The sequence below is a fragment of the Pongo abelii genome, chromosome 1 (genome assembly GCF_028885655.2).
Source record: "Pongo abelii isolate AG06213 chromosome 1, NHGRI_mPonAbe1-v2.0_pri, whole genome shotgun sequence".
In the NCBI taxonomy this organism is placed as follows: Eukaryota; Metazoa; Chordata; class Mammalia; order Primates; family Hominidae; genus Pongo; species Pongo abelii.
This window is the reverse complement of record NC_071985.2, coordinates 74,990,780-75,004,139: the sequence shown is the minus strand read 5'-3', so window position 1 is coordinate 75,004,139 and position 13,360 is coordinate 74,990,780. Positions and strand designations below refer to the sequence as shown.

The window sequence follows — 13,360 nt, the reverse complement described above, 5'->3', positions numbered from 1 at the left end:
ATAAAATTTATTTCAAAGTCACACAGGCTTGTAAGTACCTGAAAGAACCCTGAACACCACCATTTTGTATTAAAGGATTTATTAATAGGAATTATGGAGACTAGGATACCTCTCTTCTGACCAGGTGTGATTGTCTTCCCTACCAGCTGAAAGGTTATGATGCTCCTGTAAATCATATGGACTGTCAGAGGCAGCTAACATGAAAGGAAGTAGGATTTGACATTGTCACAAGAAGCCCCAGAGCTTGAGATGAGCTTGAGATGAGGGTGGTGTGAAGCTGACAGCCCTCAGCAGCCCACATCTGACTGAGCCTGCATTGATGTGGCTTCAGTATGGGACTCAGTAGGATCATCCCATCACTCTCTTTATAAGTAAACACTATGGGCAATATAGAACTTAGCTGGAAAAACATGTGTTGGGTTACTGATTCTTGCACTGTTTTTAGAGGTTTATTTTTAAAGAAAACTTGTGGCATTTGTTTACTTGCTGCCCCCTGGTGGTAAAATGCATTATGTTGATGCTCTATTTGAAAAAAAACAGATTGCTTATTCCATAGAAACAACAGTAAACCAATGGATTGGTATTCTTAAGAGGCAATGTTGTCAGAGTCAACTTTTGGGACCAGTGTTACAGAAACCTGACATCATCTTATTTGAATATGTTCGGGTTTCATACTAGTAAATAAATGTGTAGTAAGTAATTTAGCAATCTTGAAAAGTGATTTAACCTTTTAAAGCTTCATTTTGTGTTCTATAAAATGGAGACAACATTACCTGCCTTAAGAAATCATCCTGAATGTTAAATAAGATAATGAATATAAAGTACATACTGTATATAAAGTGCTTAGATTAGTACCTGACATACAAGACCTTGTATTCCAAAAGTATTTTCTTCTTACTCATGTTACAAAATATCAATGAGAGATTTAGGGAGTATAGGGTTTGGTGGTCTCCCTCTCTGTTGTGCTAAAATTTGATGTTTGTATCTTCCCTTTCGGGTCTACTTTTGCACTTCTTTCTAGTTAGCACTTACCACTCTTTGTACATCATAGGCATACTGACCAAGATTCAGTTGATGAAGTTGAATGGCATAAAGGGGTTAACTCTCCTGAAGTGAATTTTTTTTTATTTCTTCTAACAAAAAAAAAGGGGGGATACATGTGCAGAAGGTGCAGGTTTGTTACATAGGTATACATGTGCCATGGTGGTTTGCTGTGCCTGTTAACTCATCCTCTAAGTTCCCTCCCCTCAGTCCCCAGCCCCAACAACAGGCCCTGGTGAGTGTTGTTCCCCTCTTCTGTGTCCATGTGTTCTCAGTGCTAAACTGAAATCTTTATGGAAATAACAAAATGAGAATTTATATTGATTATTCAGCAAAGGTTTTATTGAGCACATACTGTGTGCATAGCTATAGCTATTAGACTGCCATTTTGTTATAGAAATTACATATGAAAAGGAGCTTAAAATTTTCCTGTAGGACAAGTTATGTATACATGCAAATTAAGAACTTAGAGAGCAGTTCAAGGGAGCTAAGTTAGGCCAGGTGCAGTGGCTCACACCTGTAATCCCAGCACTTTGGGAGGCTGAGGTGGGCAGATCACCTGAGGTCAGGAGTTCAAGACCAGCCTGGTCATCATGGTGAAACCCTGTCTGTACTAAAAATAACAAAAATTAGCCAGGCATAGTGACTCACACCTGTAATCTCAGCTACTCGGGAGGCTGAGGCACGAGAATCACTTGAACCCAGGAGGCGGAGGTTGCAGTGAGCCGAGATTGTGCCACTGTACTCCAGCCTGAGCAGCAGAGTGAGATTCCATCTCAAAAAAACAAAAAACAAACAAAAAAAGTGCTAAGTTGGATCACACTGACAATCAGCATTGTAGAGAAAACAAAATCATGAGAACTATAGACCAAAAAAGGCTTTATGGAGATTGGACTAAAGCAGGGTGGATAGAAATTAGTTACAGAGAAGTGTTTAAACAGAACATTATAGAAGAAGTGATGTGAGTGAAGACCCAAACATAGGAATGAGTATTTCAGTGTCTCATTACAGAGACTGATGTGATTAGAATATGTATTAAGGAACAGAGGAAAACATTGGCTAAGTAGGTGAGACTACCTAATAACAGGCCATGACATTTAGGAAGAGGAGTGTAAACTTGTCTTAGCCAGAATAAAGAAGAACAACTAGGCTCACGCCTGTTATTCCAACACTTTGGGGAGGCTGAGGTGGGCGGATCACTTGAGTCCAGGAGTTCAACTTGATGAAACCCTGTCTCTACAAAAAATACAAAAATTAGCCGGATGTGGTGGCATGCACCTGTAGTCCCAGCTCCTCAGGAGGCTGAAGTGGGCGGATCACTTGAGCCCAGGAGGCTGAAGCTGCAGTGAACTGTGAGCATGCCGTGGCACTCCAGCCTGGGTGACAGTAAGAGCCTGGTACAAAATTTAAAAAAAAAAAAAAAGACAGTATATTTTCTCTTTTATTGATGATAAGGACGCAAACAGGTAATTCATTTGATCCAGGTTACACAGCTAGTAGAACCAGGATTTAAGCCTGGAAGTCAGACTCTAAAGTCAATAACATTAGCTGTTAGACTATACTACCTCCCCTTTCTCTAGTGCTTCTTCCTATCTCATTTGGTATGATAAATAGTTTTTGTTTTTTTCAGTTTTCTGTAATAACCTTCTTTTGTCATGATCACCCCCCAGTTCATCCTTTACACTATAATCAGAATGAGTGTTCCCAAATATAAAGTGATATTTGACTATCACTCTGTGTATCAATGCAGAATTCGATTGGCCACATATAGGGAACCCAAAATAGCATTGGCTTAAACATAAAAGGTGTTGATTATTTTAAATAAAAGCAGCCTAGGACTAGAAAGGTATATCCTTGGTGTCATTAGTAACCCAAGCTAATCAGTCATTAGTGACCTGTATCTTCATGTGGACTTCTATCCTCAAGGTCACCTAAAAACCAATCCTTTCTTTTTTTTTTTTTTTTTTGGAGATGGAGTTTCGCCCTGTCACCCAGGCTGGAGTGCAATGGCACAATCTCGGCTCACTGCAACTTCTGTCTCCCAAATTCAAGCTATTCTCCTGCCTCAACCTCCCAAGTACATGGGATTACAGTCACACGCCTCCACACCCAGCTAATTTTTGTATTTTTAGTAGAAAATACAAAATACATGGTTTCACCATGTTGGCCAGGCTGGTCTCGAACTCCTGACCTCATGTTCCACCCACCTCGGCCTCCCAAAGTGCTGGGATTACAGGCATGAGCCGCTGTGCCCAGCCCAAAACCAATCCTTTCAACTAGAGTTCCCACCATCACACCCATACTCTATGGCAGAATTTTAGTCCAAAAGAAGATGCAGGATATAAAGGCCTCATTCCCCTGGGTGGGCTCTTTCTAAGCAGCCTTTTTAGAAGCTCCCCTCTAAACTTCTGCTTACATAGCAGCTTTGAGGGAATTTAGGGAGTGTCACCTTTTATCTAGACACACTGCCAGCTCAAATAAACTCAGGGTCTGTTAGTAAGGAAGAAGGAGAAATGGATATTGGGTGAGAATCAGCAGTATCCACCACATTTTAGCAGGTCTGCCAGACTGCAGCTCTGTCAAACTTATTGCTCTATCTTCGACATGTAGCACCAGGCTCGGTAGAGTAAATGAATACATTTTCTGTAGGATAAAATCAGAATTCAGCAACATGGTATTTAAGGACCTTTATGACCTGGCCACAGGGATCTTTCATCTCGCTCATTGTTGAATCACTTTCTGCTTAAGCCATTGTAAATTCTTTGAAGTTATCTGAAGGTGTTATGTCTTTGCACATGGTGGTGTTCTCTTTGCTGAAATGTCATCCTCCCTCTTATGTGATCAATCTATTTCTTCAGGTGGTTCAACCTAATAAAATTACTTAGCCGGCTTGGTAAACTTTTAATCATTTAAGACTCAGATCAAAACTATTTCTTTAACATTTTTAGTCAACAGTAAATACACAACAAATATTTACAATATGCCTATACTGGGCTAATTATTCTCAGAGGTTCTTAAGTAAGAGAGTGACAAGTTTTGTTTTTACATGTCTAATGAATATTAATGAAAAGGAATACGAAGAGTTGTTTATGGATGGGATGAGAAGGAAGCCAGTGAGTACTGAGAAGTTGACCCCTAGGAATTTGGCCTGGAATGGCAAGAGCTCAGACATGTCAGAGGAAGAATTTTTTTTTTTTTGAGACGGAGTCTTGCTCTGTCGCCAGGCTGGAGTGCAGTCGCGCGATCTCGGCTCACTGCAAGCTCTGCTGCCCGGGTTCACGCCATTCTCCGGCCTCAGCCGCCCGAGTAGCTGGGACTATAGGTGCGCACCACCATGACCAGCTAATTTTTGTATTTTTACTAGAGACGGGGTTTCACCATGTTGGCCAGGATGGTCTCGCTCTCTTGACCTCGTGATCCACCCACCTTAGCGTCCCAAAGTTCTGGTATTACAGGCATGAGCCACCACACCTGGCCCGAGAAGAAGAAATTAATGGTCAGCTGGACATGGGATGAAAGAGGAGCTAATGAAAAGATGATCCAAAGTCTTCAGGCCCAAATGGTGGAGACATGCCCAGTGGCACAGAAGTGTGGTGGAGAGTTGCTTTTTGTGTGTGTGAAGAGAGGAGGATAGGCACGGTGATGGACACATTGAGCTTGTTGTAGCAGTAGGGCATCAAAGTAGAAACAGCATGTAATATCTTTTATCTCTATTGAATTATTTTTGAAAATACTTTAAGAAAACAACAGTACTATTATCTGGAAAACAGTTGCTGTTGTTTAGTGCTGTGTGCCTGATTGGCAATGCGGGCATGTGGTAGAGTTAATTTTTTTTTTTTTTTTTTTTTGAGATGGAGTCTCATTCTGTTGCCCAGGCTGGAGTGCAGTGGCGCGATCTTGGCTCACTGCAAGCTCCGCCTCCCGGGTTCAAGAGATTCTCCTGCCTCAGCCTCCCGAGTAGCTGGGACTATAGGCGGGTACCACCACGCCTGGCTAATTTTTTGTATTTTTAGTAGAGACGAGGTTTCACCGTGTGAGTCAGGCTGGTCTCAATCTCCTGACCTTGTGATCTGCCTGCCTTGGCCTCCCGAAGTGCTGGGATTACAGGCGTGAGCCACCAGGCCCGGCCGGAGTTACTTTTATTACTTTAAACAATAGGGGTCCTCTTTGCTTAAAACTCAACAACAGGACATGTGCTTTGTTGCAAGGGTAGATTTAGGTTAGTCATGATGACCTTCCTCAGTCTACTATAGGCAAGTTCTTTAAACTCTGAGTTTCTTTCTTTATGAAATGAGGATGATGATAGTGCTTACTTATACAGTTGCTCTAGGATTAAGTGAAATACTGCAAGTAAAGCATCTGGTGTGGGGCTTGGCATCTACTAAGAATAATGATAGCATAAAATTTCTAGAACAGATTTCAAAGAGATGCTACAATACCTTCTATTTCTAGGGTATTTCTAGAGATACTTCAGGAAAAAGGAGCACCCATCTTGGATAGTTGGGTTCGGGCTAATGATTTTGATTGCAGCACAAGAAAAATAATTAACTTTCAGAAATGGGCCTGCATCCATGACAATAAGCAGCATCTAAAAAAGTCATAAATTGTTTCAGAAAGTGATTTAGCCTATGGAATAGTTTGATGTTGGTTATCTCTTTTGGATACTTTAGGGTAAGATGATGGCATGCAAACACTGCAGTGACATTTTCAGCAAGGAGGGTGCTTTGAAACTAGCAGCCACAAGCAGAGAGGACCAGGGAATTGAAACGGATGATGAGAAGGACTCACTTAAGAAGCAGCTGAGAGAGATGGAACTGGAACTGGCACAAACCAAACTGCAGTTGGTGGAGGCCAAGTGTAAAATTCAGGTTGGTGATTTGATAAAAGAACAAGAAGAAAGAATAAACAATTAATGGTCCAGGATACTCTAGTACTTCAGAATATACCTATGTAGGTCAGAATTGTATGATGAATACATTTTCTGTCTGCTAATGTGTCCTGCATAATCACATTTTATATCATGTATTCTTAACGCTGATATAAACAAATATATAATTTTAAATGAAATTTTAATAATTAAAACTATATCTTATGGGAACTTAATTAAGCATATGTTTGTTTTTTTTACCCTGAGATTTTTTGCTTACATCCTTTCTCACAGAATGTGGTCACTTCAGTGGCTGATCCTGAAAATGAAAAACCAAACCCCCTCTGCTGTGTCTACCCTGAGAGTCACACGTTGGCTGACACCCGTTCTTTCCTTTAGAGCTTCTTTTTATCTTTAGCTCATTTTGTCAAACCCCTTTCCCCATTATCTTTCTCCATATTGGAGCATAATATAATTAGAAATAGTCCTGGCTTCTGATGGACTCTTCTTCATTTCATTTTCCCAGTGATCCCTACCAGCACCATGGCTGCCATGTCGCCAGCCTCCACACCAGCCAGCTTCCACCATGTGTCTGCTCTGACCTTGGACATTCTTAGGGCAAAGCCTATTTCTTTGGAACTGGAATTCATTCATGCTTATACTATCAGTAAAAATTCATCCATATGTTTACATTTATTTGTGGTTTTTAAACCTGTTATATTGGGTTGCAACCTAAACCTAAATTTGGACCTAACTTGCAGGGAAAAAAAGAATAAAATGAGGTTTTCTTTCACTGTTGAAAGAAGGCACAGATTCTAGATTTTTGATAAATCTTTTAGCTCTTAACTTTATCCTTGTACTAAGAAGCCAATTCAATCTCTCCTGGGTTTTGTGGGAGGAAAATTGGCAGCACATACCTTGAGACTCCAAAAAGCTGCACACTTTTATTTATTTATTGGCAAAGAGAAAACATTTATTTAACTCAGATGATTTTCTTGCTTTAATTAGGAACTTGAACATCAGAGAGGAGCCCTTATGAATGAAATCCAAGCTGCGAAAAACTCTTGGTTTAGCAAAACCCTGAACTCTATCAAAACGGCCACGGGCACCCAGCCATTGCAGCCAGCACCGGTCACCCAGCCACCCAAGGAGAGCACATAGTTCCAGCCTTACCCAAGCACAAGAGCACAATGTTCAAAGCAATGGAAATCTGGGAGGATTCTTCCTGGTGTCCCTTTGAAGGAAAGTCAAGGAGGCCAGAAAACAAGCCAGAATCTTTCAGTAGCTCTCACTCTTTCTTGTATGACACTTTTCAAAGGGATGTTATTTAAACTGACCTGTTCTATGTTGAATACCTATTTTCCAGCTTCATGGAAGGCCATGTTCAGATCCATCATAGTATTAACACATTATTTTGTTTGCCTGATGTTTAGTTGGAAATAAGTAATTCAGAACTAAATGCTTTTTTATTTAGAACTAATTATTCATACTTATTTTTATCTTACATAAAAATGGAGACATCTGTTATTCCAAGGTTGAAGTGATAAGAAGATCTTTGTCACAGGAAAAAAAAAATTGAAACCTAAACATCTTAAGTTTTCAGGATTTATTCAGATAAAGCACACTGTGGGGCCAGGCATGACCACTCTCAGGTTTCCTCCTGAGCCTGATTCCCAGGGGAGTGATAATCCTGTCCAAAGGAAAGAACCAATCAGCGATCATTGGTTTACTTTCATTTTCTGTTCGGTACATCTGGAAATGAAATGCCAGGAATAGACGGGCTGTTCAGATTATACCCTAGGTAAAAGGAACTGAGATTTTAATAAGTGTAGGTTAGGATCATTTGGGCTGTGGTATTCTAACAGATCCTTTTAAGAACTCCACATAGGACTTGTGAGTTCCTAAGTATGCCTAAGTATGGACACAGATGTGACTTCTGGCAATTATAAAGTTAAAGGTGGATATTGCGCCTTACAGACTTAGGGAGCCTTTACCAGAGACGCCTAAAAAGCCCCAGGTTCAGCCATTGTGCTGAATAGAGTGGAATATAGAACCAGGGACAGAGTATTTCATTTAACGTTGATATATACTTGCTAAGGAAACACTAACAATACTGTAACTTTGTTAAAGGACATAGTATTGAAATGGGAACTAGAGGTCAGGCTCACATCATCTTAGTTTAATGCTGGGCAACTTTTTCTGATTTCTGTAGTTCCCTGAAAATGTGTCCTTCGTACGCATAAAGAGATACAAATGCATTTGTAACATTTTTGATTGAATATAAAACCTTTACAGAAATACTTATCTCATGGAAAGGTAAAGCTATTGTTTAAAAATTAGTGGAAATATTTTTTCAATTATATTTAACATGCCTATAAAAATAGTCCTTGCAGGAAATTATTTGATAAGAGCAAAACTATTTTTATTTTATAGACTATTTTGGAGGCCTCTGATCCTTTCACACCAACCAAACTACTATTAGATATGTACAATAACATTTGTTGATATTCATCATTGGCCTCATTGTTGAACATATTATTTGCAAAGAATCTTAAACTCTGTAGTGCAGGAATGATTCTCATCTGTGCCATATTTTGCAATTAAAAGTAACACACCCTTAGAAGAATCAAATAAGAGCCATCTACACCCCAGGAGGATGCACCAAGTTGCTCACAGTGGATCTTTTCCTCTAAAATGATCTTTTATGTTCTAAAAAGTGAAATCCCTTTCATCTGTGTTTATATTCTCTACAGCCCATAAAACTGATGTGATTGTTATGTTATACTCATCAGATAATACTTTTCTTACATAAATCTTTTGTTGTTGTTCTGACATCTTTCATTACAAAATTTATTTTCTTAACAAAAAGGAACATAACCCAGCATTCCAAGTGTCTATGTTGGCTTTAACATTCTCTACATGGTGGTCTAGATAAGCTAATTTTTTTTTTTTTTGTAAAATATAATAGCTAGAAAATGTTATCTTGGCACTTGTTTTTGTAAATCATTTAGTATAGGCTGTTAGCTTTACTGGTACTTTACGCTTTGATTCCAATAAGCCCTGTGCAGTTGCCTTATCAAATGGCCAGCTAAATTAAAGATGCTCTTTTGTGTTGTGAATTTCATAGTTCTGTACAGAGCTTGTTTCAATTTACAAAAATAAGTACATTCCACAGAATGCCTAAAGTGCATAATTTTCTTTAAATAATAGTAGGTGAGGGAGAAACATAATGGCTCTAGGTCAATCCCTTATCTAAAGACCTTGTTCAACTTCATAATCCCTTTCCTTTTAAAGAGAAAAATTCCCCCTGGCCAGGCATGGTGGCTCACGTCTGTAATCCCAGTACTTTGGGAGGCCGAGGTGGGTGCATCACCTAAGGTCAGGAGTTTGAGACCAGCCTGGCCAACATGGTGAAACCCTATCTCTACTACAAAATACAAAAATTAGCCGGGCGTGGTGGCGGGTGTCTGTAATCCCAGCTACTTGGGAGGTTGAGGCAGGAGAATCACTTGAACCCAGGAGGCAGAGGTTGCAGTGAGCCAAGATTACGCCATTACACTCCAGCCTGGGCGACAAGAGCAAAATTCCGTCTCGAAAAATCACCAGGTACATACCTCTCAAGTTTGATAAGTCCATCTTTCGAGTTTTCTTTTAGCTCTTTCAAAAGATTACGAGGGCAATACATTTTTTTTTTTTTTTTTTTTTTATTCTCCAGCCCCATATCACACTTGGGTATGCCTGCTGGTACCATAAGCCTAAACTCTGCTTCAGTGCAATGCCTTTGAGTCAGCAGCAATAGTAAAGACTAGAAACAAAGAAAATTCAGAATTTGGTATGTGATATGATTGTTCATACAATATGTTATAATAGCAATATTCCAAACAATATGTCCTTCACTGTCTATTGTTGGAAAACTCATGAATCCCAGCATGAAGTAACTCCTAGTTTTAATTTCACTTGAGATATATTTGAGAATTGCATCTCTTCTCTTGAATTTCATTTAGAAGAGATTAAGCAGCCAAATATCCAGGAAAGTTTCAAAACATACTAGTGTTTTTCATCCTTTCCTAGGATGCACTCTGTATAAAACATTCCTCTGAAAATCTAATATTTGCAGTATCTAAGAATTGATTATTTCTATTTTCATTAAATTCTGCAGAAAAAATTGAATGAATGAAATTCAACTTCATAATTCAGTTCATCAGCTTTTATATCTTGAGAATCTAAAGACGTTTTTAAATCTGAAAGAAACCAAGCTGGATTTTGCAGTGCATATGTTTGCTAGCTTCCCACATCCTGAACCATGTCAAAATTTGGTTTTATTTAGTTACATATAATTTAATGCAAAGAAATTCTCAGTTACTTAATGTTCTGTTTATTTATGAGTGCCTATCAGGAACACTAATAGGAATGCCATTCAACCAGTGTCTTCTGCCCCTCTCCCAGCTGTTAAATTAGTACTTTCTTCTTCATTTGCTTTCTGAAATGTCCTAAGTAGAAAAGCAACCTTTGTATGGATGTGGGGATATTTAATAGTATGTATCTTGTTTCATTTTTTTCCTAGGGTGTATTAATATTTATTTTTCTCCAACCCCTGCTCCATTTTCTTAAAATATTTTCCAGTTAATAACTAGTTGCTTTATATCCTAGCTGAAGTGTGAAAACCAACAGAAAACAATACAGATTTGGGCAGAGGAGATAGAGTTAGATCTTTAAAGTAGTGAGCCAGTCACCCAGAAGGAGAATCACATGTTTAACTGATGTAGGGGTTTAAGCCTTCTTTTACTTTCAGTAAAATCTGTCTACTAACTCTCCCACCAACCTTTGCATCAAACACTTAGGTACCTGCCTGATTAGGGGGCCCCTTTAAGGGGGGGAAAAAAAACTTTTTAAAAATTAAATGCCTTGGTTTTGTTTTATCTTCTGGGAAAGAACACTTTTACTTGATAAGCAAGATGATTATGTTATGTAACTTGCCCTTAAAAACACTCCAAAATACTCCTTTTCTCCAATTACAAATGAGAGAGTGAAGAAATTGTTGTATGATTTGAACACTATTAGGTTTGTATGTGTGTTTAATTGGAAGAATTTTATATAGAATATCTCTGCTTCTTTTGTTTACCTGGGTACCACACAACCAAATACACATTGAGATTTCAGGAGATGATGATGAAAGCCAGAACGCCAGACCACAGCTCTGCAGCCTGTTTCCTACAACCTGATATAAAACTCTTTCTCACTGCCATGCTGATAGTCACACTGAACTAGAACTGTCCCAACACATTCTTCCTCTCTCATAATGGCTTCCATTTAATACAGGCAAAGCCCTTCACCTTAGCAAATTCTTTATCTTTCAAAAGTGACCAAAATGAGGACTTCAACCTTGGCTGCACCTCAATAGGAGATGCTGATCTTGAGTTGTAATGAGAAGAGTGGACATATAGGAGATTTTAGTGACTGCAGTCAGCTGTCTGGCATTCCTTTCTCAGTTTGCATCTAAAAGACTATATATGTCAAGCTTATCTCCACCTGAATTTGCTGCCTGCTATAAAAACATTTCATTAATATATCCCATTCTTCCTACCTCCATCTCTGGTTTGTCATTAGTGGTATTCTGAAAAGCTTAAGAAAAAAGAATCATTGAGTAGAAAGTGAACATTTTAAGTTATTTTCCTTTTTCATTGGCAATTAGTTAACATGTAAAATCTTTTCCATTAAACTGTATAACTTTTAGTAACTATATATTATATATGGGATAAAATATACGGACTGAATTGTGAGAATATAAATGCATCGGAAGACTCTGGTGTCATGAAAGCACAAGAATAAGGCTGGAGATGGTCCCAGATCCAAGATGTCCCAAAAGCCTTTTGTATCAGTTTCTCTATTTTTGGTATTTTGCATAATGCATGGATCCTTAGTTCAAATGAGGGACAAAGTTTCTCAGTCAGCCCTACTTCCTTTCTTTCTAACTCCTACCTTTCCCTTGCAGAGGAGGTAGTAGAGATTCTGAATTGTCTATTTTTATGAATTCCATTATTTTGTCCATGGCATCTCTAATGAAAACAGGTTCTAGAATAAAGGAGTTGATTAGTCTGAACAGTACTAATTAACTACAAAATAAACGTTAGTGATCAGCCTCTTCCTCTATAAACAATGACCAATTAGATGTTTCCATAATTCCATGTATTATGTATAGTACACTCTATAAATGTAAATGTAATGCTTGTCTAAGAAGTGCAATTTATTGTACATTGTCCCAACAAATGTTTACTTTTATAATCGTTATGAACTTGAATTGGATTAGTATCTTGTTTTTATGTGTGAATGAAGCCTTGTGAAATAAACAAATGCAACTGAGAAGGTAACAAGGTGACTGTTTTTGTGAGCCAGTGATGTTTTCAATGCTTTGTGTTGCCCCTTTGGCCCCATTAAGCAGTAATAAACATTTGTTCTGAAGTCCATGTATGTCTTTTTTATTTTTTTTAGTTGCCTTTTTCTGACTCATTTGAACCCAATGTTTATGTAACACTTCTTACACCTGACCCCAGACTCCAGTCAACTTAGAAAACACACAGTATATACCCCGCAAAATGATACCCTGTGCAGCACCACCACAAAGTGCTTTATTTTCCTCTCTATTGAGGTTCCTTGATTCCAAGTAACAGAAACCCTTGCAAGCTAGCTTAATAATAGTAATTTTAAGAGGCAATTAATTAAAAGGAAATAGGATATCTGTATCATAGGACCCAAAGGCCAAACACCTGGGCCTGAACTGGCACTGGGACAAGGGGCTGGAATGCCATCAGGACTCTGAAAGCAACTATTCCCATAATTGTGCTTCTGCTTGTCCTTCCAGATGACACTTACCTGCTTCATTCTTCTCTCTGAAAACAGGCTTTCTCTGCTTCTAAGTACACAGCTACCAAGTTTACATATCCTCTCTTCAAACTACCAGCAAAAGACTACCATCTCAATTGTTCCAATTACAAATTCTGGAAAAAATATGATTGGCTAATCCTGGGTCAGGTAGCTGCTGTTAGTCCTTTAAGGTACAGCAAAGTAGGAGATATTATATAATTCAAACTAAACTTCAGAGGCACTTATGAAAGTGTGCAGAGAATCCCAATCATATCTCATTTGCATTTGCATTTTGTTCTGGGAATCCATGGAACCTAAGTGAAATCCCAAGAGACTGGTCAGCTCCTCTTGGAATTCAGCGTGTATTAAAAAATAATCAAAGACTGTAAGATTACAGCTTTTGGCCCAAATTCAGACCACAGACATCTTTCATTTGGCCATGTGGTATTTTTTGTTTGTTTTCTGAGATGGTCTTGCTCTGTCACCCAGGCTGGAGTGCAGTGGCGTGATTTTAGCTCACTTCAACCTCCACCTCCCAGGCTCAAGTGCCTCCCACCTCAGCCTCCTAAGTAGCTGGGACTACAGGCATAC

The 13,360-nt window shown here is 38.8% G+C and overlaps 1 protein-coding gene across 23 annotated transcripts in view; it reads left to right on the top strand.

Annotated features, from left to right (window-relative positions):
- The window catches only part of RABGAP1L (RAB GTPase activating protein 1 like), an 857,048-nt gene extending 844,681 nt beyond the window's left edge, over window positions 1-12,367 (top strand). For all 23 annotated transcript variants that reach the window (XM_054551197.1, XM_024245486.3, XM_024245454.3 and 20 more), the window contains 2 exons: window positions 5,712-5,909; window positions 6,917-12,367. In XM_054551197.1, coding sequence (XP_054407172.1) covers window positions 5,712-5,909; window positions 6,917-7,069 — 351 coding nt within the window. In that variant the 3' untranslated portion in view covers window positions 7,070-12,367. The remainder of the gene's footprint in view (window positions 1-5,711; window positions 5,910-6,916) is intronic.
- Window positions 12,368-13,360: the final 993 nt, after the last annotated feature.